At 38.4% G+C, this 25604-nt stretch overlaps 2 protein-coding genes across 3 annotated transcripts in view; one reads left to right on the top strand and one right to left on the bottom strand.

The window, feature by feature from the left end:
• Positions 1-466: 466 nt before the first annotated feature.
• On the bottom strand, positions 467-23212 carry dctn2 (dynactin 2 (p50)). 2 transcript variants are annotated; one of them, XM_062038123.1, is made up of 14 exons: positions 23006-23212; positions 22680-22748; positions 11576-11672; positions 11409-11470; positions 11138-11236; positions 10876-11036; positions 8268-8421; positions 8128-8193; positions 7974-8012; positions 7781-7858; positions 7572-7643; positions 5476-5578; positions 970-1061; positions 467-903 (listed from the first exon to the last, which is right to left on the bottom strand). In XM_062038123.1, exons 1-14 carry the CDS (start codon positions 23039-23041, stop codon positions 817-819), a joined length of 1215 nt encoding a protein of 404 aa, XP_061894107.1. In that variant the 5' UTR covers positions 23042-23212; the 3' UTR covers positions 467-816. The 2 variants fall into 2 exon arrangements, with proteins under 2 accessions (XP_061894107.1, XP_061894108.1); XM_062038124.1 differs by lacking the exons at positions 22680-22748; positions 23006-23212 and adding an exon at positions 22501-22566.
• Positions 23213-24969: 1757 nt separating this feature from the next.
• The window catches only part of kif5ab (kinesin family member 5A, b), a 362881-nt gene continuing 362246 nt past the window's right edge, over positions 24970-25604 (top strand). Inside the window, exon 1 of the mRNA XM_062037662.1 lies at positions 24970-25033. The gene's annotated coding sequence lies outside the window, so the exon portion shown is untranslated. The remainder of the gene's footprint in view (positions 25034-25604) is intronic.

The following is a 25604-nucleotide window of genomic DNA, read 5'->3' as shown; positions in this document are numbered from 1 at the left end:
AGCAATAGTGCTACTTGCTGGATCGGTTTAGCATATTTTCTTAAACTAGTAGCTCATCTTCCGTATATTCATACTCAAAAATATAAGGTATTGGATCATCATTTGTCTTAAAGTAATCGTTGTTGAAGAGAAAAGCCAAAGTTGTGATGCATCTGTGAAATTAATACTCCACTGTATGCTTAAAAAGATAAAAATATGTCAATATTACATGTTATGAATGTGGCTGGTACTACATCACATATATCATTTAGTGTGTATATAAAACAAAGTTTTCTATGTTTTTTTAGAGCGCTTTATGGGCGGAATAGAGCGACTCCCATTAGCTCCGTTGTTAGCTGACTTTTGCTAGCGTTTATTTACGATTTAGAATGCATAAAAAAACGTGTTCTTGTCTTACAAAAAGAATGGTGAATGATAGGCAAAATAAAATAAAAAGTGAATAATTAAACGATACAATAAAACAGGGTTGAGTTAATCAGATTTATTGATCATCTTGCAGTTGAGGTGTAGGCAATGATGAAGCAGGTTGATTTTCTACATAATATAAATACAAGTGAGTGAGCGAAAGCAAACATAAGGTAAAGTTATATTTACATTTATCATCCTATTTTCAGCCTTACATAATCCATCCAACATTGCAGGAAGCTTATTAATAATAAGACTAAAGTATAAATCCAGAGGGAACGTATTACAATTGGTTTAAACTTTTGTAGAATTAAAAGGAAAATGGTTTTATTCTTAGTGAAAAAAGCAGAAAAGAAGTCAGTCTGTGACTGTCCAGCTTACTTTTCTCTTTATTTGTCCTGTCCACCTTTTTTACACGGACACTTTTTTCATCCTCTCATTCAGTGCGGCAAAGTTCTCTTCAATGGCCACCAGGTTGTCCTTCATGGTCTGCTGGACCTGAGAGCCGGACCAGGAGAAGATGAGGACACACTAGCGGGTCTTTGTGCAGTGTTAGGGTCTCACCTGAGTCAGCAGGGTGTTGTTGTCCTTCACAGAGTTGTTGATTGTCTGCTGAGTCGTGTCTAGATGTGTCAGCAGCTGGCCAAACTGCATGGCTGTGTGTGCAGAGCATGTTTACATCACTTTAGTCTAGCCTGACTCCTCTGAGGACACAGCTGCAAAAGTCTCATAGAAGAGCAGTCCTACCACCACAATGCTTGACGGTAGGAATGGTGTTCTTGTAACCAGATATTAACATTGCTGTATGTATACTTTTGACCCAGCAGATTTGCTCACATTTTCAGTAGACCCATAATAAATTCATAAAAGAAGCAAACTTCATGAATGTTTTTTGTGACCAACAAGTATGTGCTCCAATCACTCTATCACAAAAAAAATAAGAGTTGTAGAAATGATTGGAAACTCAAGACAGCCATGACATTATGTTCTTTACAACTTTTGATCGCGACTGTAAGTCCAAAGAAATAAATTGGACAAGCGATGTGTGGCTTGAAATGGTCAGGAAGTAACCACAGCGTTGTTGACACGGCCCCCCTTCTGCTTCACAACAAGAAGATTAACAAACAAGGTAAAGTGGATGATTGTTTTTTTTATCCTAATCATTGTAGCGACTTTTTGTAATGTTTTTTTCATGGACATGATTGTGCATTTTCTACCGCTTGTCCCCCTCGGGGTCGTTGGAGCCTATCTCAGCTGCATTCGGGGCAAAAGGCGGGGTACACCCTGGACAAGTCGCACTGTGGTGATATGCAGGTAATATAATCCAAGGTGCATGACAGTCAACACACACAGAGCCCTTGCAAGCTGAAACAGTGTGAAGAGGGAGAATGGGCTAAAAGTGAAGCTATAAACACTGACTCCCCCACAGTGTCCATCCATAGTGTTTTAGCTAAATCACTAATCCTGGCTTCCATGGCGACAAATAAAGTTTCTTACAAGTATTATTATCACTGGAGGACGAGGAATAGCTAAACATGCTTCACTACACACCGTAGCTACCGCTCCTGAATGAAGTGAATGATATTTATATAGCGCTTTACATAGTGAAACCATTATCTAAGTTACATTTAAACCAGTGTGGGAGCCGGTGGGTAAAGTATCTTGCCCAAGGACACAACGGCAATGACTAGGATGGCGGAAGCGGGAATTGAACGTGGAACCCTCAAGTTGCTGGCATGGCTGCGCTACCTACCAAGCCACGCCCCCCAATGTAAACAAATGGGGGGGTCTTTACAAATATCGACAGTAACAAGTACAAGAGCCGTACATAGTCGATACTACAATGATTACATTATTTTTTATCATCACAAAGTCTTTTGTCATTTTAGTTATTGTTTATAAACTCAGGAAATATGTCCCTGGACACATGAGGACTTAGAATATGACCAATGTATGGTCCTGTAACTACTTGGTATCTGATCGATACCTAAATGTGTGGTATCATCAAACTAATGTAAAGTATCAAACAAGAGAAAAATTAAGTGATTATTACATTTTAACAGAAGTGTAGATAAAACATGTTGAAAGAGAAAGTAAGCAGATATTAACAGTAAATGAACAAGCAGATTTATAATACATTTTTACAGTTTGTCCAGCAGTCAAATTAGGAGCCTTTGTTACTCAGGACTAAAATAGAAGTTGTCTTGTATGTTCACTATTTTCTTTGATGCCAAAATGTTTCTTTAATTGCAAAAGGAAAGTTATATTTATTGTATTACAACATTTTCTGTTTAACGCCAATAATTCTATTTTTTGTGGTCTCCTTTAGTGTGAAAAGTATCACACATTTTGGTAATGGTACCAAAATATTGGTGTGGAACAAACACTACTAACTACTGTACTGCAAGTATGTATCAGACTAGTAATACGTGGCTTCGACTTCTCTACGGTGTGTCTCGTTTTTTAATGATTTAATGGCAAGTTGGGATGAAAATCTAAATTCCTCCTTTTTACCCATTTTCCAGAGAAATGTTCCATATTTAGAAATGTAAATGTTGACCGGTAACCCTGCTAGCCGGTAGCCACAACAACAACAAAACAGTACGTCCTCATTATGCACCAATGACAGTTACAAGTTGAAGTTGCATTCACAAACTCCTGGAATTATGACTATCAACAAGCAAGTCGTTTTTTTCCTCGATCTCTATTATTCGTATTGCTGCCATAATTATGACAATATGTTGTGGGTTTTGTATTTCTGAATGTGTATGGGTGTGAATTTTTGGGCACTCAAGAGATTTGAGCCGATTCCTGGGGTGACGATTCCACTTATATTCAACACGATTTTATTTGGTATACTAATTAAATGAAACTTTTTTAAAACAGGTTACAAGGTAAAAAATAAGAAAGAAGCTTATTTCTGGTTGCATGGAGATGGCCTAAAACATTTAAAAAAATAGATCCTTTAAAAAAATTTAAATAAAGACTACATTTTTGAAAATTATCAATCCATTGCATGTGCCACTGGGAGGAGACCCCGCGGTAGGCCGAGGACCAGATGGGGGGATTACATCTCCTCTCTGGCCTGGGAACGCCTTGGGATTCCCAAGGAGGAAGTCGCTAATGTTGCTCTGGAGAGGGAAGTCTGGGGGTCTCTGCTGGAGCTGTTGTCCCCGCGACCCGATTCCGGATAAGCGGTTGAAGATGGATGGATGGATAGATGAATAAGAAGTTTGGATGTGAATAGATTTTTTTGTGCACCCCTATTAGTTATTTAATTTATATAATTGAAATATTTTAATTGCTGGTCTCTTCAACTTGAATGTCATAAAATTCCATAAAAATAAGTTTATTTTTACTCACAAAAGTTTGCATATTTTACATTTTTAAGTGCTGGTTTGGGCATGGCTTTTAAGGTATTGATTTGGTGCTAGTATTGGTTCAAATGTAAACCATACCCATCCCTAATTTGAAGAAGCCATGTTTACTGTCTGGAATGCACACATTTGATTTTGTAACTTGCATGTGCACTTCCTGATCCAAAATAAATCACCAAAAATGATTCCCGGGTGCGGCCACCGCTGCTGCCCACTACTCCCCTCACCTCCCAGGGGGTGATCAAGGGTGATGGGTCAAATGCAGAGAATAATTTCGCCACACCTAGTGTGTGTGTGACAAACATCGGTACTTTAACTTTAATTAACTTAATATATAAAAGCCGTGCTGTTCAAAACGTAAAATTCTTCAATTAATAATTGTCCACAGGTGTAAGTCAGGAGTTGGATCCCGCGATACCTGTTGTACGTCTTTGTTACATGTGGTTTACACATGTTGCCTCAACGCTTCACAATGAGCGAACTGACTTATAATACTGATAAGGACGTGCCCCTCCCCCACTAACCTACGTATTCTACATGTCAGTCTAACTCTCACGGGTGTCATTTCAAGGTTTCCATTTTTCTCTCCTCCTTTGAAAGATAAAATGGCATGCAAGTAATTTGGGGATATTGCGTGTGTGTGTGAGGTGGGAACAAAACCGCGAGTAGTCAAGTTCAGTGTGTAGGTGTGTTCTTATATTTCTACCCTTCTTGAGACATCAACAAGGAAAAATACATTGCAGTAACATTGCATCTAATAGAGAATGTCTCATTTGCAGCACTGGTGGTGAAATCTATCAAAATTAGGGGGGGGGGGGGTCCAAAAAGCATAGATTTTTTAAATTGACTGTGTGTCGGTTTTAGAAGTGCCCCCCTCTGGTCACCATATGTAATAACAAGTGTGTGTAAGAAATTGAAATGCGCCCCCCTGGCCAAAATTAATTTTAAAAAAAATAAATAAATATGTATATATAGACACACTGTAATAACTTGAAGTAAACAAAAAAACAAAAAATTCAACAACACAATTTTATTTACTAAAAGCAGTCTTTTTATGACAGTGTCGACTTTTTTCTTATAAAATTGGGAACAATTTCTCATATTCTTTCTGTTTCTGTAATATTGCAATATTTTCTTACTTTTTAATGCAAAATGGTGTCATTTGTGATATAAAATTCTGACTTATCAGAATATTGCCAGTAAAATTATGAGTTTTGTCATAATTTTGCCAAATAAAATTCAGATTATTATTATCATTATTATAATATTACCAAAATTTTAAAGTGTTCTTATAAAATTGTGACTTTGGTCGAGTAAAATTACGACTCTTTTTAATAAAATTGCCAAAATTGTATGCTTTTCTTGTAAAACGCTGTTATTGAGTAAAATTCCAACTTTTATCATATTGCACAAATGTTCAGTTTTTCTTGTAAGATTTTGACTTGCGTTGAGTAAAATGACGACTTTTATTATAATACTGCCAAAATTCTAAGTTTTTCTTGTGAAATTATGACCTTTTTCTTGTGAAATTCCAACTCATTTTTCACAACAAGCTTTTTTATATTTGCATAGTATGTATATATTATTAATGTTGTAAATCCAAATCTTTATAAATCTAGAAAGGGTGGTCCTAAAGAGGTAGGCGTTTTTCACAGGCTCAAGAAGGTAAAAAATACAAGAGTGTGTGTGTTACCTTGTTCATGCAGCTCCTTGACAGCAACGAGCCTATGGACCACCTGAGGCACAGAGGTGGACATGGTCTCCCACTTCTGCACGGCGTCATAAAGCTGCGACAGCTAAAAGGCAAGCAAACAAACACACACAAATCAGAATCATCTTTATTGGCCAAGTGTGTAACACAAGGAATTTGACTTCTGTGCTGTCTTTGTTCAAAGAAAAACGCAACACATATGATGAAAAAGGCTGAGATTGACTTCAACCTTTGATGCCATCATTAGCATAGATGGAGGCCTCATTCGTAAAAGAACGTTTCTAGGTCAGAACAATAAAGTTTGGAATTATTTTAGCCTTTTATCCACATGGCAAAGATGTTCTGGGTGCTATGCAACCATTTTTTGAGAAGGGCTTTCCGAGTGTAAATATCTAACAACCAGTACTTCTTGAGAACAATGGTGTCAGACTTTGATTGGTTACTCAGTAGTTGATGTTTTTAAACAACAACATGAAGTTATTAATTTACATGTAGAAAGAAAAAACAGGGTTTTCTGGGCTCCATTTAAGTGTGCGCTGATTTTTAAGATACGCTAATATGACTGTATTGATTAAAATTCATATCGTAAATCAGTTTGGACAGAATGCGTATACCAGCATGTAGTTGTGTTTTCAAGTGATGGTTTAACTAGGACATTGTGAAAGTATGGTGGAGACATGGCCTAAGTGCTGAGCACCTCCTTGCTTCGTTTACGCTTCCAATCTCATTAATGCACCAATTAACGCCTTCATTCAATTTCCTGTCGACTCTCTTACAGTTACCACACGCTTGGTAAACAAAAGAAAATAACTGTCGCTGGAGAAGCTTTGGTGTACAAACTTTGTCTCGGTGTGCAAACGTTCATTTGCATCACTGCCCGGCAGCAAAAACTTATCTTTAAAAAAAAAAACATTTTACCAAAAAATCTCTGCAGGTCCCCTTTTTACCTTTGATGTTGCTTTATTATACTTTTAATTTTTTTAATCACATTTCTCTTGCTTGTCTCTTTTCCCCTGTGTAGCACTTTATATGAGATTCTAGGAATCAATAATCCTCTAATGTTCCATGTGTTCCTTGAGCATTCAGTGAAGCATGTGTGAGCAACATAAGACGTGCACACCTGTCTCAACACCTGACATAAGTTAAATTCCTTATAATCAAATGACAGCAGTCATTTCCATGAGATTGTTTTCCAATATAAGTGATTTGGCTCACTTACAATGGAAATAAAACAAATATTGTTTGTCATGAGCGATGTCGTAGTATTGTATGTCTGGGTGGGGTCCTGCTTTGGAAATAATGTGTACCCTTTTTACAGATCACATTCAGTTCCCCTTAAAACATTGACATGTTGCACAATGAGTATGGAATATAGTGTTAATTCCTGTAACTTTCTGTCTTTAAAATATATATTTTAATTAGCATTTTATTGATAATATTCATAAATGAACATTAGAGCAAGTACACATCTGATTGGGGAGTCCTAGTGTAACAGCCTGGCATTTACAGTTAGTGTTTGTGTGGCCATGAAGGCATCAGTGCTAAGTAACACAGTCCGTGTGTTAGTGCAAGTGAGAGCCAGAGTGGCTGCTGTTGATATGACAGATGACTAAAAGTCGCTCCAAGGTCTCTGGTTGTTCCCATTGGGTTGAGTTTTTTCTTGCCCTGATGTGGGATCGTTGTGGCTTGTGCAGCCCTTTGAGACTCTTGTGATTAAGGCTTTATAAATAAACTTTGATTGAAGATTGTAAATCGAGGTTCTGCTGTATTTGAGAAGCACTAGATTAAAGCCATCTTTTTTCAGTGTAATCATGTCTCACATTTGTTTCTAAAAGGAACATTAAGTGAAGAATAAACCAGTTTAGGTTGCTCTCTAGCTGCTTAATGAGCATATTGCTGCCCTCTAGCGGCCAACTGTGTGTGTGTGTTTTGGGTGGAGAAGTTCAAATAAATATGAAGACACTAAATGTAACTTGTAAAGCAAACAAAACTTGACAAGATGAGACTCTATTATTGTAACAATTGGATTGTATTATAATAACTAGTCTTGAATATGAGCTACTATTATTTATACTGACCTTGTTTTGTGTCTCAGCATCTTCAATGGCAGTTTTGTGTTTGGCAATCTCGTTCATCTTTCCGAGGACGCTCTTAAATGAGTGATGGGAGATTAATTATGCAGTTAGTGACCGTACGTAACACCAAATGTCAACATTGCCATTGTTAGTCATGTTGTGCTTCTTTTTATTGTATTCTCATTTACAGAGTCTAGAAGTTGTTAATGTACCTGCAGCCTGGCTTCCACTTGATCCAAAGTAGCTGAGTCCAGTGCACTGACTCTCGCTTGCAGAAGTTCTAATGTATCCTGGAGTCAAAAGTTATCAAATAAAAAGAAATGTAAACAATGATGTCATCTTTGCGTATAACCTCATTCTTTGGCAGCACATCAGATAGGAAAAGTTAGGTGTTTGACGACTCACCATCAAACTGGCTCCTTGCATACCAGCACTCAGAGGTCCCTAAAATTATTAATAGTAGTTATTTTCAAATGTACATTTTCTATGTAAGTGTGTGTGAAAGAGAAAAGGAGATGTATGGAAATAGTGTGAGGACACACCAACACAGAAAGTGTACCTGCTTGTCAGATCCTGAGCCAACCACCGCCTCCAGCTCTGCAAGATGCTTTTCCAATTCTGCCATCTACAGGGTGAACAAGGTAATGCATGGAAAACACATTGTCTTCTCTGGTACACTTAGATTTTTTTGTTTTTTACCTTGGCAGACTCGTTAAACTTCTCCTGTTCGGGTCTGCTGTGCAGCTCGTACAGAACCACACCATCAGGGCCCTTAGCTGATGGCGGCATCTTGCTGTCTCCCGCGGAGCAGCTGCGGCTGCTCTTTGCCGCCTCCAGCTGTGTAAGCAGACGCCTGAGGGAGAAACAAATGGTTGTTGGTGGCCTCCTCTGACCTTCATCAACATGCTCACTGGACACTTCATTAGCTACACCTGCACTAATCTTTCAACTTTTACTTATTTTCAGCAAACACAGCATCTCACCAGCCTTCACATTTCCCAAGGGACAATACTATTAAGAGTTGTCAGTGTACAAAATGGCTATTCAACTACATAATGAAGAGGGCCACAGTTTCAAGAGCGCAAGGGCTCAGGAGCCGGACATCAAAATGTGTATATTTGGCCAGAAAATGCCTCCGCAGGTTATATTCGTTTGAGACTGCCTTTACTTAATTGCAAAGTAAACCCATCGGCTTTCACACTGCACTGTCAATAAATGTATTATTCTGCCCTCGCTACTCGTTTCCAGCGTGTGCAGCTAGTTAACAGTGTGAAGACAAATAAGCTCTAGTTTTTGATGAGGATTGATGTTCCTTCTTTTGAATTATTTTCCTTCCTTAGTTTTATTTATTTACACTTCTTCCTCCATTTAGGTCTGTAAGACTGAAAATATAATCATAAAGTAAACATAACGTTGACTACGAACTTATTCGCTGCTTGCCTGTCCTGTGTGTGCCACACCATGCCAGGTGGCAGGCTTATACTACAGCGAGTACTTACTGCCCGCGTCGGAGCCAGTCAGAATCTGTCTCTCGTCTTGCAAATTTAAATGAAAACGCATTCAACAAATAATAGCGCAAACATGATAGGTTTTGAGTTAGTACCATTTGTATTTACGAAGATGACGTGCTAGCATAACTGCTGCCGGGGTGAGATCGACACAGTTCATTTAGTTATTGCATGCTGTGTGTTCAAATGTTTAAGCATATTGCTCATATATCCTCCACTTGATGAAATAGCAATCTTGCAATTATTACAAGTAGCGCGGTTGCAATCTTTTTTTTGTAAAACGTAGTCAACTTTAGAGCGATTGTTTCTCCCGGGTGCCGCTATCTTACTGTCTGACGCCACTACGCACGTTGCGTAATGACTTCATTCCATCATTAGGGAATCATTTGAAAAATTGGCAAGCGATTCCAAGGAAATGATACACTGAGCATTTTGATTCCTATCCAGAGTCATGATATGTGTTGCAGCCTCTAGTGATAACAATATCAAGATACATGGAACATTAGCATATACATGATAATAGAACCATGTCAAAACGGGTTACAAAGTCTCCTAATATGGCTGCTGACATATTGCGTCATTTACGGTTGTATTACTTTCCATCCATTTTCTACCGCTTATCCCTCTTGGGGTCGCAGGAGCCTATCTCAGCTACAATCAGGCGGAAGGCGGAGTACACCCTGGACAGGTCGCCACCTCATCACAGGGCCAACACAGATAGACAGACAACATTCACACTCACATTCACATACTAGGGCCAATTTAGTGTTGCCAATCAACCTATCCCCAGGTGCATGTCTTTGGAAGTGGGAGGAAGCCGGAGTACCCGGAGGGAACCCACGCAGTCACGGGTAGAACATTAAAACGCCACACAGAAAGATCCCGAGCGCAGGATCGAACCCAGGACCTTCGTATTGTGAGGCAGACGCACTTGGTCAAAATTATTATTAATGTACTTGTTAATTTACTGTCAGAATCTGCTTCTATCTACACTTCTGTTAAATATACAGTAATTGGCACTTATTCTTCTGTTGTTTTAATACTTTACATTAATTTTAGGTGATACTAACATTTGGGTATGGATCCAACACCAAGTAGTTACAGGCCAGGGGCAGTATTGGTCATTGCAATACTGATACTCCACATTTTCAATATCATTGTATGATTATATTTTTGATCACAATTATGATCAGACAAAAACGCAGGATGTAACAAAAACAATTAAATATTTTAATTATTTCCTACTATTGGGTCCGATTAAAATCATTTAGTTTTTACCTTAAAGCCCAATATAAAAACAACAAAAGATTTTGTGACAGTAAAATATATCAATGTAACGGTAGTATTGACCATATATCTATACTAGGTATCGTTACTGTCAATATTTGTATCAATTTGCCCACCTTTGTTTACAATCAACAACTTTATGGAGCAGTTTGCATATCCCCTTACGTTGTGTGGTATAGCATGATTAGCTATTCCTCGTCCTCCAGTGATGATATTTGTGAGAAACTTACGTTTGATTGACTTAGAAAAGGTTTTGCACATTTGTTCGCTTGTTGCTGTCACATTTGCGGGACACAGCTAAAAGGTGTCATAAACATGATATAACGTAGTATTAAAATCTATCATATATCATCTATATTGTGAATCTATACTTTTGTACACTGACTACTGCAAAGGATATCCGAGTTTTCTTTTTACTGCATTGTTCTTTGGAAAGGTAGTAGGATGCTTGCTGAAATGTGAGCTGTAGGTTTATGTATCACCATCAGATGTACAGTATGATGGCAGCTCACCTGGCCAGTGCTCCATCTGGATCAGACAGGTTGATGTGCGCTTGGGGTCCAAGCAGTGAATCCAGGTGAGCAGAGACCAGCTGCTGTTTGAGCTGGGCCGCGTGCTGGGCAAGGACCACAGGGGTCAGGCGCTCCTCTGCATTGCTTTCTTTTGTGGCAGTCTGTCAAATCAGTGGTGGGGTAATGCATGATATCGACACTGTGAGTCAGTGGACACTTTTAATCAAACAAAAAGATGCTTGTGTAATGCTGGCAGTCTTACCTGGATTGTGTCCACTTGTTGACAGAGTTCCTGGATCTCGTTTACTAAACGCTGGTACTTCTGTTGGGGAGTCTCCTTGACACCACAGCCCTCTCCTAGCTGCACGATGACAAGGCAAGAACGCAAAAAACTACTAAATAAAGGTAAAAAGCGCTCACAACACCACCATTATCACTGTCAGAAGAGTGATAACAAAAATGCTGTTTGCATCTCTCAAATGAAATATTTTATAATTTGCAGGAGTTGCGTGTTTAGAACAAACCGTACTTACAATTTCAAATGTTCCAGACTCATAGCCCACTCTTCTGCTTTTACTGATTCTGTCTGAGAAGTCTGTGCAAAGAGAACCAAGATAAAAGTCAAGCTAAGGTATCAGAATTAAGCTCTAGTGGGATTATAGGTGCCTGAATCATTTAGAATTGCCTGTGAGAAACTGACCCAGTCCCTTGGTGCTGACATGCTTGTCTTTGAATTTGTCATAAGCCGCGTTAGGGTTGACCACGATCCTCTCCACGCTGTCACTGCACAGCTCCTCCTGGAAGTGGGGTACCACAAGTACATGTCAAATGTATACCAAATGAGGAAATATGGTGTTTAAAGAGATAAGACAGCTATGTCTTCAAACTGAGAACGCAGTGTTTCCCAACCTTAATTGAACCAAGGCAAGAGTAAAATATCCTGACAAAACATGCCATAACTTCCCCTACTGTATGATTCGAAACAGGTGGACACACCAGTTTATTTTCTACCACGTTAGTTATTGTCATGACTATTGGTACAAATCAGACCCCGACTTAAACAAGTTGAAAAACTTATTCGGGTGTTAGCATTTAGTGGTCAATTGTACGGAATATGTACTTCACTGTGCAACCTACTAATAAAAGTCTCAATCAATGTAAAGTACTTTAATAATCCCTGAGGGGAAATTGAGATTTTCAGCACAGATAGAAATAGATGAACAAAGAGTACGACATATTTTTACAACATAAATACAGTGGAACGCTGATTTACGAACGCCTCAATTAGTGAATTTACGAACTTTTAGATCAAGTCAAACTTGCCTCTGTGTGCGAACTATGTCTTTGTGTACGAACGCTGCATTCATTCATTTTGTGTCACGCCGGCAGGCGAAAAGCAGAGCGCAGCATCTGAGTGAAGAGGCGGAGCCCTCCAGGTCTCTTGCTGCACATTGGAGTACACTACCAGCCTCTCACTACTCAGTGCTTCAGCGTGTGCCTTCCCCCTGCCCAGTTCTTTCATCTTTTGACAAGTTTTGTCCATTTTGCTAATTCAATGATCCCCAAAAACTCAACAAACCAGCGTGGAAAGGAGGAAGGAATCACTGTGGAGATTAAAAAAATACTATTTGCGAAGAGTACATTGAGGCTTTGTACTACAGCAAGTCTTAATTGTGATGAGACCGGACGAATGCCAGAGCAGCCTTATTTTACAGTGGAAAAAAAGACACTACCTATCGTTCAGGACAACAGCACACACACACACACGGCTACCACCCCCTTCCTTCTTTCTCCCAGTCTACTGCTTTCTCCTCAGCTCCTTTCCAATATTAATGTGGGTGGATTTTACTTTTTAAAAATGTTTATTACTGTAGCAACATGGTTGTTAAAGTTAAGGATTTTAAAGGCACCATAGTGGCTTCTGTGTGTGTGCATGTGTTGGCAAAGCAGAGCATAAATCTTGTTACTCAAGAGAAAGTCAATCTATCGCCTCGTTATGTTTGTTTGATATGTATAGCACTTTGTATTGTGTGTAAAGTGTACAAACCTTCACTAAAATACGGACTTTTGTCGAGACTGGAACTCATTATTTATATTTATATTGTATGTTGTGGAGAAATTTGCTTCACTATAGGAACGATTTACGAACCCTGTTCGAGAACCAATTAGGTTTGTAAATCGAAGTTCCACTGTAATCATTTTAGGACCTATTAATAGAAATTTGATAATTTCCCGTGGCACACATGATAATCACCTGGTTCACTACAGTGGTGGGGAATCACTGGATTCTGAGAGACCTTAAACTGTCAGGAAAAATTTATCTTGCCCCAATAATGACTTTAAAAATTTAAATTACAGCATGAATGAATGATAACATAAAATGATGCATATTAGTCTGAGCTGGATTACATTTGATGATTTCAATATGATTAAAAAGTTTACAATTCATATTTAAAAACTCATGATGAAATCAAAGTCAGTGAATGGAGTAAGGAAACAAAAGCTTATGTTGTAAGACTTATAGATGGTTGATTTATGTTTATGAAGTCATTGATTACAAGACCATTGACAGACACATCAGTCCTGGTCTAAAGAACATAAAACAGACACTTGGGAGAGAAAGGTGAAGGACAACAAGGAGAGTTAGACAGGCTCTTACCAGCTCCTTTGGTTTCCAAAGAGTTAGAAAATATTGGAAGAGCGGAGGGAGATAAAAAAGGGTTGCAGGTTGGGAGGAGAGAGAGACAACAAAGATTAATGTGGTTATCACATGCCACACGCACGCACACGCAGAGACAAACAGGATCAGCTGACTGGGGAGAAGGAGATAAGAAAGCAGTGGATGCTGAGAACCCTAAAATAGTTTTATGATGTGTCTTCTTTTGTGGTTGGCAAGATGCTGAAGTGCCACAGTGAAGAAGAGTTCTCTACCACTTTATAAACTACAAGTGAATAGTTGTGGACAACCAAAATGTCTCCCACCCGATATTGTCAAAAAAGTAGTTAAAAGGTAGCTGCACTTTAGTGGGGAAATGTCAATCTGGTCTATTAGACCATTCCAATGTATCATAGTGGGATACCATTTATACAATCACATGATAAAGGTCCCCTATTATGCAAAAATGGACTTTATAATGATTTAACGCTAATGTGCGTGCAAAGAGCCTGTTTTGAGTGAGAAAAATATCTCCCTCACTTGTTTGCTCCACATAGCATATAGTTTATTATTCTGCTGTTTAAATGTGAGTGTGAAGTTAGCACAAGTTTGGGGGTAGGCAACCCCCAAACATGTCATGTTTCATGACATGTTATCTCTATGTAATATTGGCTGCATTTCTGACAGTTGTTTGTGTGCCATGTTGTTCCAGACCACAGCAAACGTTACCCAGCTTGCATAGAGTGTGATAAATTCATTAGAAGAAGACAGCCTGCTGTTTCCTCTAACTTGGACACACACATCTATACCCTTGCCATTCTAAGACTGTCATTTCCAGGCCTACTTGCCAACCTTGAGACCTCCAAATTTGGGAGATTTGGGGGGCGGGGGAGGGGAAGTGAGGTGGGCGGGGTTAGGGGGGAGGAGTATATTTATAGCTAGAATTCACTTAAATTCAAGTATTTTATATATATATATATATATATATATATATATATATATATATATATATATATATACACTGTATATACATATATATATATATATATATATAATATATATATATTATATATATATATATAAAATAAATACTTGACTTTCAGTGAATTCTAGATATATATATATATATATATATATATATATATATATATATATATATATATATATATATATATATATATATATATATATACACACACACATAAATAAAATAAATACTTGAATTTCAGTGTTCATTTATTTACGGATATACACACATAACACTCCTCTCTACTCATTGTTGTATTTGAAAGTACAATGATTTGCAGCCAGTAGCACAGCCTTTGAAGGAGCATAGGTATGTGCAGTGTAATATTCTGGGTTGGAGTCAATAACCAGGCGAGGTGATGAACTTACGTCTCTTTACTTCATACTTCAGAACCGACTCCCACACTTTCCGTCAGGGTGCGCAATACAAAGTAAACCGTTGGCCAACCAAAAAGTAACCACAGAACACTATAGTGTTCTGTGGTTACTTTTTAAACCGTTGGCCAACCAAAAAGTAACTTTTTGGTTGGCCAACGGTTTACGTTGTATTGCGCACCCTGACGGCAAGTGTGGGAGTCGGTTCTGAAGTATGAAGTAAAGAGCGGATGTGACGACATGCTGTCTTCACTCAGGTCCGCACGGACCTGGGCGTGCCTTAAGTCCAGCTGCAAATCGGGAGAAATTCGGGAGAATGGTTGTCCCGGGAGATTTTCGGGAGAGTTCCTGAAATTCGGGAGTCTCCCGGAAAAATTCGGGAGGGTTGGCAAGTATGTTTCCAGGAGTTATCTCACCCTCTGAAAAAGCATCCGTATTACTAATATTTCCCAATCTTGTAAAAATGTGTAAAATAAAGAGTACAATTTCAACATTTCTGTTAACAAAGATTTGCGTCAGCCTGCGACACATACATTTTGATAGGGGGCTATTATAGCTAATATAGACACTTACTCCATGTGTTGCCTTCATCATAAGACGTTTTAATGCTCCAGACAGATTTGGTTTTTGGTCCAATCTGGCTTTTTCAACATTTTAGGTTGCCGACCCACGCACTCTCATATAGCAATGCTAATCTTTCTGTCCTGTCCTACTCCTTCTGTTACGTTATTTATTACGTTGGACAAATTCAGTTACAGTGTATGTGTAAAAAGTGGATAAAGTAGACAATAATAAATATCAGAGATAGGTGTGTAAAACACAGTTCATTAGCATTGAAGCTACACAAATTGCTGTGTTTTCATATACCAGGATTAAGGCTAGATTGGTGAATACTTTTGTATGTTTTATTTTAAATTGTTGAAACATAATATGGGACCTTTAACTGCTGCATTGTTCTGCAGATGATGCATTTGGATTGTTATTGAACATAAATATGATTGATTTGGTGAAATGAGTGGGTTAAGGACTACAACTGAGCTTTGTGTAGGAATTAATTCAGGGCCAATTTTTTATCAAAACGAGTTATAACAATTCCATTAAGTGCCATGGTTATGTCTTGAAAACACTGTGGAATAATGTCATAACCAGCGATGAATCATTAATTTGAAGCATTTTTTAAATTAGTAATGCACTGTATTAAAAAAGATTGTCACATGCAATAAAGTAGTGGCCTTTAAAACACCCAAGTGTTAGTCGGAGCAATGAGGTTAGCAATGGATCAGCTGCTAAAGCATGACAAGTTATTTTACGACAAACAAAGATTTCTTTCTATGTGTACACAGACACACAGTTCATCTCTTTCAAAGCTTGACAGATAAGGATAGTAAAAATATCTTTCAATTATCAATACATGTGATGAAACGGTCATTTTCTGAATTGGCTACAGTCTTTTGATTCAAAACAGGAAGAACAAGTGAAAAGGTGATCATAAAAACCATGCATCAAAAAAGGAATAGCATTAAGCTCACTGGTTAGAAGTAAAATGCAGCCGATCTTACTTGGACAAGCTAGGCTCCGAGGAGGGTGGGTTAGAGTCAAAACAAGGGAATGGGAAGAGGGAGGGCCAACGAAGGGAAACATGGAAGGGGAAAATTCCCATTAGCGTTTCAATCTGCTATGTTCAACATTTGACTTCTTGGCCACTAAATACATTTTCATGAAAGAACATTTACAAGTTTGACCCTTATTTTTTAAATAAAAATGATACCACAGTGTTTCTTCTAAGAGTGGCTTCTTCTCTATCAGACACCATATAATCATAATGTAAGACGAGAGAAACACTTATGTGGCTGATCAGATAAAAAAACATCTTCAGTACTACCATCTGCCCCATTCGTGGAAACTACAGCACCGACAAAGCAGTTTTCATAAGAAAAAAGGTAATTATGGATTGTATCTGGTTATCTAAATTTACACTTGCTTTTTGTGGATAGTTTGCAATTACTATTTGTCAGTATAAAATAAATGTTTTCATACTTAAATGCCAATGTCAGTAAAAAATAAAGTTGATTGCATCTCATAAGGCTCTTTTCCAATTAGCGCCAGTTTGCTTGTACAGATGTGTGTCCAGTTTTGGCATAATTTGACACTGGCTTATTGTGCAATTTCTAGACTTCATTTAACTTAAATCAATGTTGACAAGTGTAAATCTTCAAGATGGCGCGACATGAATCTTCTCCTGTTCTTAAAAGGGAACTGCACTTTTTTTATTCTTATTTGACAATCGTTCACAATCATTATTAGAGACAATAACATGTCTTTTTTTTTTTATTACGATTTTAAAGATGATAAAAAACGCTTGGAAGATGCGGCTAATGGGAGTCACTGTTGTAGCCTTCAAAGCCCTCTACGACAACTTCAAAACCCTTCATCAATGTTTTGTATACACACTGCAAGTCTAATGTAGTATCAAACACGTTCATAACAATATATAATATGTTCAATATTTACCGTATTTTGATCATTTCCAGGACTGACTTCTTCCGCGCATTTATTTGTTTCCATAGCAGCGCACATCCGACTTCCTGTGTGTTCCTACTTCTGGATACAAAACGCTTGCGTTGTCTTCAATCATGGCAGACTTGGTAAACAATGAAGACAACTATTTTTGGACAAATGAGGATTCACAACCTTATCTTTTTTCATCTGAATGAACGGAGGTTGAACTGCTGATTCTAGAAGCGAGCACGAAGAAGATGGTGAAAAGTTAGAGCACACGGAAGCCGATAGAGCGAGGTGAAATCGACTTGAAGCTGCAAATGTGGAATTTGGAGAACAGCTATTTTGACATAAATGGTGTGCTTACCCTAAATAAATCAGAAAGAATGTCCCTGGTCAGCTGGACAAAAGAGACAACTGTCCATGGAATGAGTCACACTTTATATTGATCATGATACACGAAACGTGCGCGTATCATGACATACATCATATGCTGTCTAGCTGTGTACAAACAAAACATGCATTGTGGGCTAATGCTGGACAGATACTGTAATATAATTGTTCATGTTTTTCACTGAGTACAGATTGGTGTCCTATCGCAATGTTGTGAATTACAAACAAGCGTGTTTCGTGCTGACGTAGAAGCTAGCTTATCTCTTGCCATAGTTAGCTTTTACGGGTAATACTGAAGCACGCAGATGTGTTACTATGCTAGAAATATAGTTCCTCAGTGTTCACTCTTACAATAACAATGTTGCTACAATTTGGTTATTATACAGGTTACGGAACGTAAGTGAAGTATTGGTGACGGTTATTGAATGCATTTTTAAAGTGACTTAGAGGTAGAATTGATTGCTCCCATTAGCTGCATCGCTAGCTACCTAGAACGAGCTGATTCTTACATGTTAGAATGTTAAAAAACAATATCTCTGTCTTATCTTGAACGATAAGCAAAAATCCCAAAAAAGTGCAGTTCCCCTTTAAGAAATTGCTCAAAAGTATATGTACAATGCATTGTATTAAAAACATTAAATACTCCATATAGTTTCCTGGCGCTCTCAGCAGTTGAGTAAGTAAACGCCCATGTTTAAAGGGGAGCTGCACTTTTTGGGAGGAATTTGGCTTAGCATTCACAGTCCCCGTGTCCGACAAGAACACATATGTTTTTCTTTGTTTATGCATTCCCAATAGTGAAATACGGCAAGTAGGAGGTGGCTAACAATGCAGCTAATGGAAGTACTCTATTCTGTCCATAGAGCCCTCTATAAAACATCCAAAAACTGCCAACAATACTCCATTTACATCTCATGACCTGAATATTAACCAAGTATTAGCGATATTGATCACAGAGAGCTAATTAGTTTATGCTGCTATATTGACATACCGTGCTGCAGCTGCTGCATTGCCTCTTGAGTTGGTGAAAGTTAATTCTAGATTATAAATCATGCATCTCACCTGGATAGTAGAAGGTTGTGGCCATACATCAAAAAGTTGGTCAACTTTGACAATCAACTCAGACCCAGAGATGGCGAGAAATACAAGAAAAGACGCTTGCTGCAGCACCTTTGAGGATTATGATTAATTCTTCATCTAAACGGAAAATTACGAACATCTCATCAGTCGGCATCCCAGTGAGAGCAGACATTGTACAGTAGGTAATTATTTTATTATGTTCATAGTTTGTATTTCTTGTTTAGCATTTAGCAATACTGCTACATGTATACAAGGCTATGTCTACACTAAGCCGGATAACCCCTTAAACGAATAATTATTTAGCCTAAGCCCCGTTTCAGCCACACTAAACCAGCATTTAAGGTTCTCCTCCTCGGACAAATTTTTACACGGGTAAATGCGCCATGTATTTCTTGAATCTGCGGCTCTTAGCTTTGTATGGACTCATTGATCGTTTACAAACTGAGTTCGGAGCGGAAGTGACGCCAGAAAGACTGCGCCCCACACAGGAAGTGACGTCAGAAAGAACGCGCCACAGCCAGCTTCATAATAAAGCGGTTTCATAATTCGGAGCTAAACACTGGAAACATGGAGGCGAGTCATCCAGACATTCCCGTGTTTCTCCTTCTTCTACATGTACAGACGCTTGTGGAAATCACACATGAATACCTTAAGAGAAAGCGATTGCAACTATTTGGAATACAACACTTCTCAGACGGCAAGAGAACTTTCGAAAGTCCAGGTCAGCTGTGATGCTACTTACCGAAAAACTTTGTCCATTTGTCGAAGGAGAGACAACGAGAATGCGGGCTACCGTGGATGTGATAAAAAAAGGTAGCGTGTACTTTGTATTACCTGGCCGTCGAGGGAAGACTAACTACCAAAAACGGCGAATGCTTTTGGACTGGCAAAGCAGACTGTATCAGTTATTGTCCGCCATGTATGTCGCTGACTCAACGTCTAGGTCCAGAGTATATAAAGTCACCGAAAAGGAATGGACAATGAAGGTGAAGGCAAAAGAGTGAGGAGTGTCCTGACCAGATATCTAGATCCCAAGATTGATTGTTGTCAAATGTTCTTTGTCACATTGTATACTTTCGTGTCCAATAAAGATTTGATTAATTTATGATGTCTCAGGTGTGATTCACTACAATAGGGCCCCACAGCGCACTGGATTCTAGTTAATTGAAATACCACGACACTGGATATTGTTCAGATAAGTTAAATTTAAGAACTTGCACACAGAGCAACACTGGAGGTGACAATGACGTGCGCATTTTCCGCGCGTGCGTATTCGGTCGTTTTGAGCCGGCGGACGGAGGGGGTCTTTAATGACCATTGTGTGTGTGTGGCCAAGGATAAGGTTAGGTGGGATTTACCCTGGATAACCTTAGTGTAAATGGAGCCTCAGTGTTTCACAAAAGTTGGATCTGTTTAGCACAGTTTCTAAATCTTGTAGCTCATCCTCCTTATATTCGGCTCAGAAAAATAAGGTTCTGGATCATCATTTGTCCCAAAGTAATTGTTGTCTCTCATGAAGTCTGCCATGAGTTGTAGTGTTGTTGTTGAAGGGAAAAGCGAACGTTGCGATGTGTATGAAATTAATACTCTCACATAAAGATTGTGAATGATAGACAAAATTCCCCCCAAAAAGTGCAGTTCCCGTTGCGTCGGACCAGTCTTCCTCTCAGGGAATAAAAGACACTGGTTAATCCCAAATTCTTTCGGATGACATATATGTTGAGTAAGAAGGACCACTAAGACAAAATAGCAATATTATCAAGTTTTACTAAAGCTTTAGAAGACCAGCCTTCACAATGCTATAATAGCAGCATCAAGAAGCGGTCTGAAAATCAAACGGAAAGAGTCAGCCTATTTAGTATGAAAACAGACCCCTCCCGCCCAGAAAGAAATACAGCCTTATTGTTCTAAACTGATCAATTAAAAAGGGAGTACATATACTCCCAATACACATTCCAACGGCCATAAGATACAAGCACAAAGTGTACACATGGGAAAATATTACCTGCTTTAAACATGACTATTGATGAAGAAATAACTCTTAGAAATATCTAATTCTCACATTCCCCTTTAAATCACTGTAGAAATTGTGGGATAATAATTTAAATGCATTGTCATTTCAGTGTCAATTTAGACTGAATAGATTTGAATTGTATATAATAAATACCGAAGCTGGTTTTATTTTGTTGGTTATAAGTGGCTTTACAAGGTGATTTAGTAAGGGTGTAACGGTACGTGTATTTGTATTGAACCGTTTCGGTACGGGGGGTTCGGTTCGGAGGTGTACCGAACGAGTTTCCGCACGGACATATTAAGTAGCGCACCGCACATTGTGTAAACAATGCACACTGAGGCACAACACACGGCATGCTAGCAACGACCGGGCTACTACAACATGCAAAAGCCAGAGCTGGAAGACCCTCCTGCCTCGTTAAGATCTCCCGTTTGGGAACATTTCGGCTTCGCGGTGCGATACAACAATGGATAACATCGCTTTAACGAAGAGAATGACAAACAAACACAGCTCCCACCGCATTCAAGCAGCTTCTCCTCGGCGAGTCAGGCAGGGCTAAAGCGATAACAAATGCTGTTGGTGTTTTTATAGCAGCAGATTTAAGACCATATTGCATTAAAAACTAGATTTTGACCCACTTCTATGGTGGAAGAACAATGAGCCCATTTATCCTCTTACTGCCAAGTTAGCCAGGCACTACCTCGCCATACCTGCTACCTCCGTGCCCAGCGAAAGAGTATTTTCCACAGCTGGAGACATTTTAACTGCAAGCAGGTCTGCTCTTTCTGCAGACAATGTGGATAAACTGATTTTTCGGGTAAAAAACATGAAAATTGAGTGAAAGTCACTAGGGTTAAAGGCTGGGAAAAGAAAAGTTAATCTGAGGCTGAGTTGACTTGAAACTGTTTAATGTTGCACTTTTTGTATGTAGAAGAAAAGTTTTGTCATTTTATTTAATCTGAGCAACAACTTGAAGCAGTTTAATGTGTACTTTATATGTAGAAAGGTTTTGTTAAGAAACCAATTCTGAGCCTTATCTTATTTAGTTTTTATTTCATATATGTTGTCTGCAGTAACCCTGGCAATCGACCCTGTGTGTATATGTATGTTATTGTTATGCTTAGCATTCATGACTGCCTGCTGTTGCACTGATCAGCCTAGTGGTGGCTCACATCCATCACACACAGGGCATTTTTAAAGCAATGTTAAAAGGATAAAGCCGTTGTTTACAAATGTTGGTAAATTAATAACCAGAAAATGTACATTTTGTTGTTTTCTTACTGTACCGAAAGTGAACCGAACCGTGACCTCTAAACCGAGGTACGTACCGAACCAAAATTTTTGTGTACCGTTACACCCTTATGATTTAGTGATTATAGTTTATTAGGCAGCAGTGTACTTACCGACTCAAACTGGGTTGGTCATCTACATGTGTATGTGTGATACTGTACATGTGCGTGTGATACTGTGATAAATTTGAATTGTATACAATAAATACAGAACCTGGTTTTATTTTGTTGGTTATACGTGGCTTTACAAGGTGATTTAGTGATTATAGTTTATTAGGCAGCAGTGTACTTACCGACTCAAACTGGGCTTGGTCATCTACATGTGTACGTGTGATACTGTACATGTGCGTGTGATACTGTGATAAATTTGAATTGTATACAATAAATACAGAACCTGTTTTTTGTTGTTGGTTATAAGTGGCTTTACAAGGTGATTTAGTGATTATAGTTTATTAGGCAGCATTGTACTTACCGACTCAAACTGGGCTTGGTCATCTTCGGGGAGGTCACCTGTCTCGTACACATCCGGTTCGTTAAAGGCCTGTTTTCCAAAACAATAAACAACAATAAAATGTCATGTCTTAGAAGTTAGCCCGGCCAACGCCCCAGCTCATTCTAAGAGAAAGTTATCTCCCTGTGCAGAAAGACTGAAATGGCTGTTTGCACACTATATCAAGTACAAAACTTAGCTGGTGGAAACAAATATCTCCATGTTCAATAGCTCTTACGAACAATTAAACAGCTGAGTCAACGATGCTAGCACGAATGCTAGGCTACTTGCTAACATTAGCCACTTACAATTCCTGGCAAATTGGCGTATTTAGGGTCAGCCATTGTGCGCGCAATTAGATGCAGTAACGACACGACGATAAAGAATAAATGTTAACTGAAGCTAATGGCGGCACAAAGCAACCAGCGCCAGCGACAAACCGAGGCTTCTTGTTAGCTGTGCTTGATTTTGACAGTGTGTCTTGGGTGCACTGACTTTGTTCAAAGTGGTTTCAGATGGGCGGTGATGCTGTAGTCTTATCAAGAGGAAAACGGTCGACACGGTGTAACCCGGTGAGCAAAGAAAACAAACTAAGTTACGCATGCGCATTGTTTGACCACAAGCACGGAATTAGTTTTGTTCAATTTGTATTGATTTAATTTTCTGAATTTTATAAACCTTTATTTATAATATGCAACATCTACATACAATCAATAAATAATAATAATCAAAACAAGTACAGAAATAGTACAAAAACAGTACAAAACAGCGCCAGGGGGTTGTAAACTCAACAAAGTAACTAAAATAGAATGCAATATATGTATGTATGTATGTATGTATATATATATATATATATATATATATATATATATATATATATATATATATATATATATATATATATATATATATATATATATATATATATATATGGACTGGACTTTCGCTGATGTGTTGGACTTTCACAATATTATCTCAGACCCACTCGACACCGAGGATGTCGTTGTGGCTTGTACAGCCCTTTGAGACACTAGTGATTTAGGGCTATATAAATAAACATTGATTGATTGATTGATTGATATATATATATATATATATGTATATATATACATACATACATACATACATACATACATACATACATACATACATACATACATACATACATATATATATATATATATATATATATATATATATATGCATGCATGCATGCATGCATACATACATACATACATACATACATACATACATACATACATACATACATACATACATACATACATACATACATACATACATACATACATACATACATACATACATACATATATATATATATATATATATATATATATATATATATATATATATATATATATATATATATATATATATATATATATATATATATATATATACATACAGTGTATATGTAACGGCAGCACTGTGGGAAAGGGGTTAGTGCATGTGCCTCACAATACGAAAGTCCTGAGTTCAATCCCGGGCTCGGGATCTTTCTGTGTGGAGTTGTCATGTTCTCCCTGTGACTGCGCGGGTTCCCTCCGGGTACTCCGGCTTCCTCCCACCTCCAAAAACATGCACCTGGGGATAAGTTGATTGGTAACACTAAATTGGCCCTAGTGTGGGAATGTTGTCTGTCTATCTGTGTTGGCCCTGTGATGAGGTGGCGACTTGTCAAGGGTGTACCCCGCCTTCCGCCCGGATGCAGCTGAGATAGGCTCCAGCACCCACCGCGACCCTGAACGGGACAAGTGGTAGAAAATGGATAGATGGATGGATATATATGTAACAAAATGTAAAGCCATAGGCTCACACAAGTTCCGTAAATGATCCACATTTGCAGCACAGCATCATAGTTTTCACAGCTTTTTGGTTGTTAGAGGTAGAAAGCATTTTAAAGTAGAGTTGTAATTCTTTTTTTAAAGGCAGAAACAACAGGTCGGGTATTGAGAAACTTACATTTATGAATATAAAACTTAGCTAGAATGCATGGAATTAGTTGTCAGGATTCTCACTGACAGTTTGGTTATGTTTTGTTTTTTTCCTCTGTTTGTTTTATTTCCTGTCAGCGCTCTTATTTTGGTTCCTTTTCCTGCATGTCTCCCTGAGCGCTTGTTTCCCTCACCTCTACCTGATTGGCACACCTGGTGGCAATTGCCAACCAGGCTCCTATTTATACCTGCCTCTCCCTCCAGTCAGTGCTGGAGTATTACTAGCTGTATGCTGTGGACTGTGAGCTGTTTGCTGTCTCCAGTTTGCCTGTTTCCTGGTTCCTGTTTGCTGCCTCCAGTTTGCCTGTTTCCTGGTTTCTGGTTCGTGTTTTCCTTGCATTTTTTGGACATTAAAATCATGTTTTCCTGCACCAAGCCTGCCATCTCTGCATCTTGGGGTTCGTCACCACCACTTCCTGACATTAGTCATATGTTTGGGAGTTAGTCATTTGGCGTCCTTATTTGTGAAATGTGATACTATACATGTTTGTGTGATACTGTACATGTGTATGTGTGATACTGTAAATGTGTGTGTGTGTGTGTGTGTGTGATACTATACATGTGTATGTGTGATACGATACATGTGTATGTGTGATACTAGGGCTGTAAATCTTTGGGTGTCCCACGATTCGATTCAATATCGATTCTTGGGGTTACGATTCGATTCAAAATCGATTTTTTTTTTCCAATTCAACACGATTCTCGATTTAAAAACAATTTTTTCCCGATTCAAAACGATTCTCTATTCATTCAATACATAGGATTTCAGCAGGATCTACCCCAGTCTGCTGACATGCAAGCAGAGTAGTAGATTTTTGTAAAAAGCTTTTATAATTGTAAAGGACAATGTTTTATCAACTGATTGCAATAATGTAAATGTGTTTTAACTATT

Source organism: Entelurus aequoreus, linkage group LG26 (genome assembly GCF_033978785.1).
Source record: "Entelurus aequoreus isolate RoL-2023_Sb linkage group LG26, RoL_Eaeq_v1.1, whole genome shotgun sequence".
NCBI lineage: Eukaryota > Metazoa > Chordata > Actinopteri > Syngnathiformes > Syngnathidae > Entelurus > Entelurus aequoreus.
Note: the sequence above shows the minus strand (reverse complement) of the source record. Positions and strands in the feature narration are given on the sequence as shown.

Excerpts from the sequence above, each read along its gene's own strand:
- dctn2 (XM_062038123.1), bottom strand. The coding sequence starts at position 23,041 with ATGGCTGACCCTAAATACGCCAATTTGCCAGGAATT. Across the intron at positions 11,673-22,679 it reads ACCAAGCCCAGTTTGAGTCG|GAGGAGCTGTGCAGTGACAG; the intron begins GTAAGTACAATG and ends CCCCACTTCCAG. Across the intron at positions 11,037-11,137 it reads AACAAGTGGACACAATCCAG|ACTGCCACAAAAGAAAGCAA; the intron begins GTAAGACTGCCA and ends CTGATTTGACAG.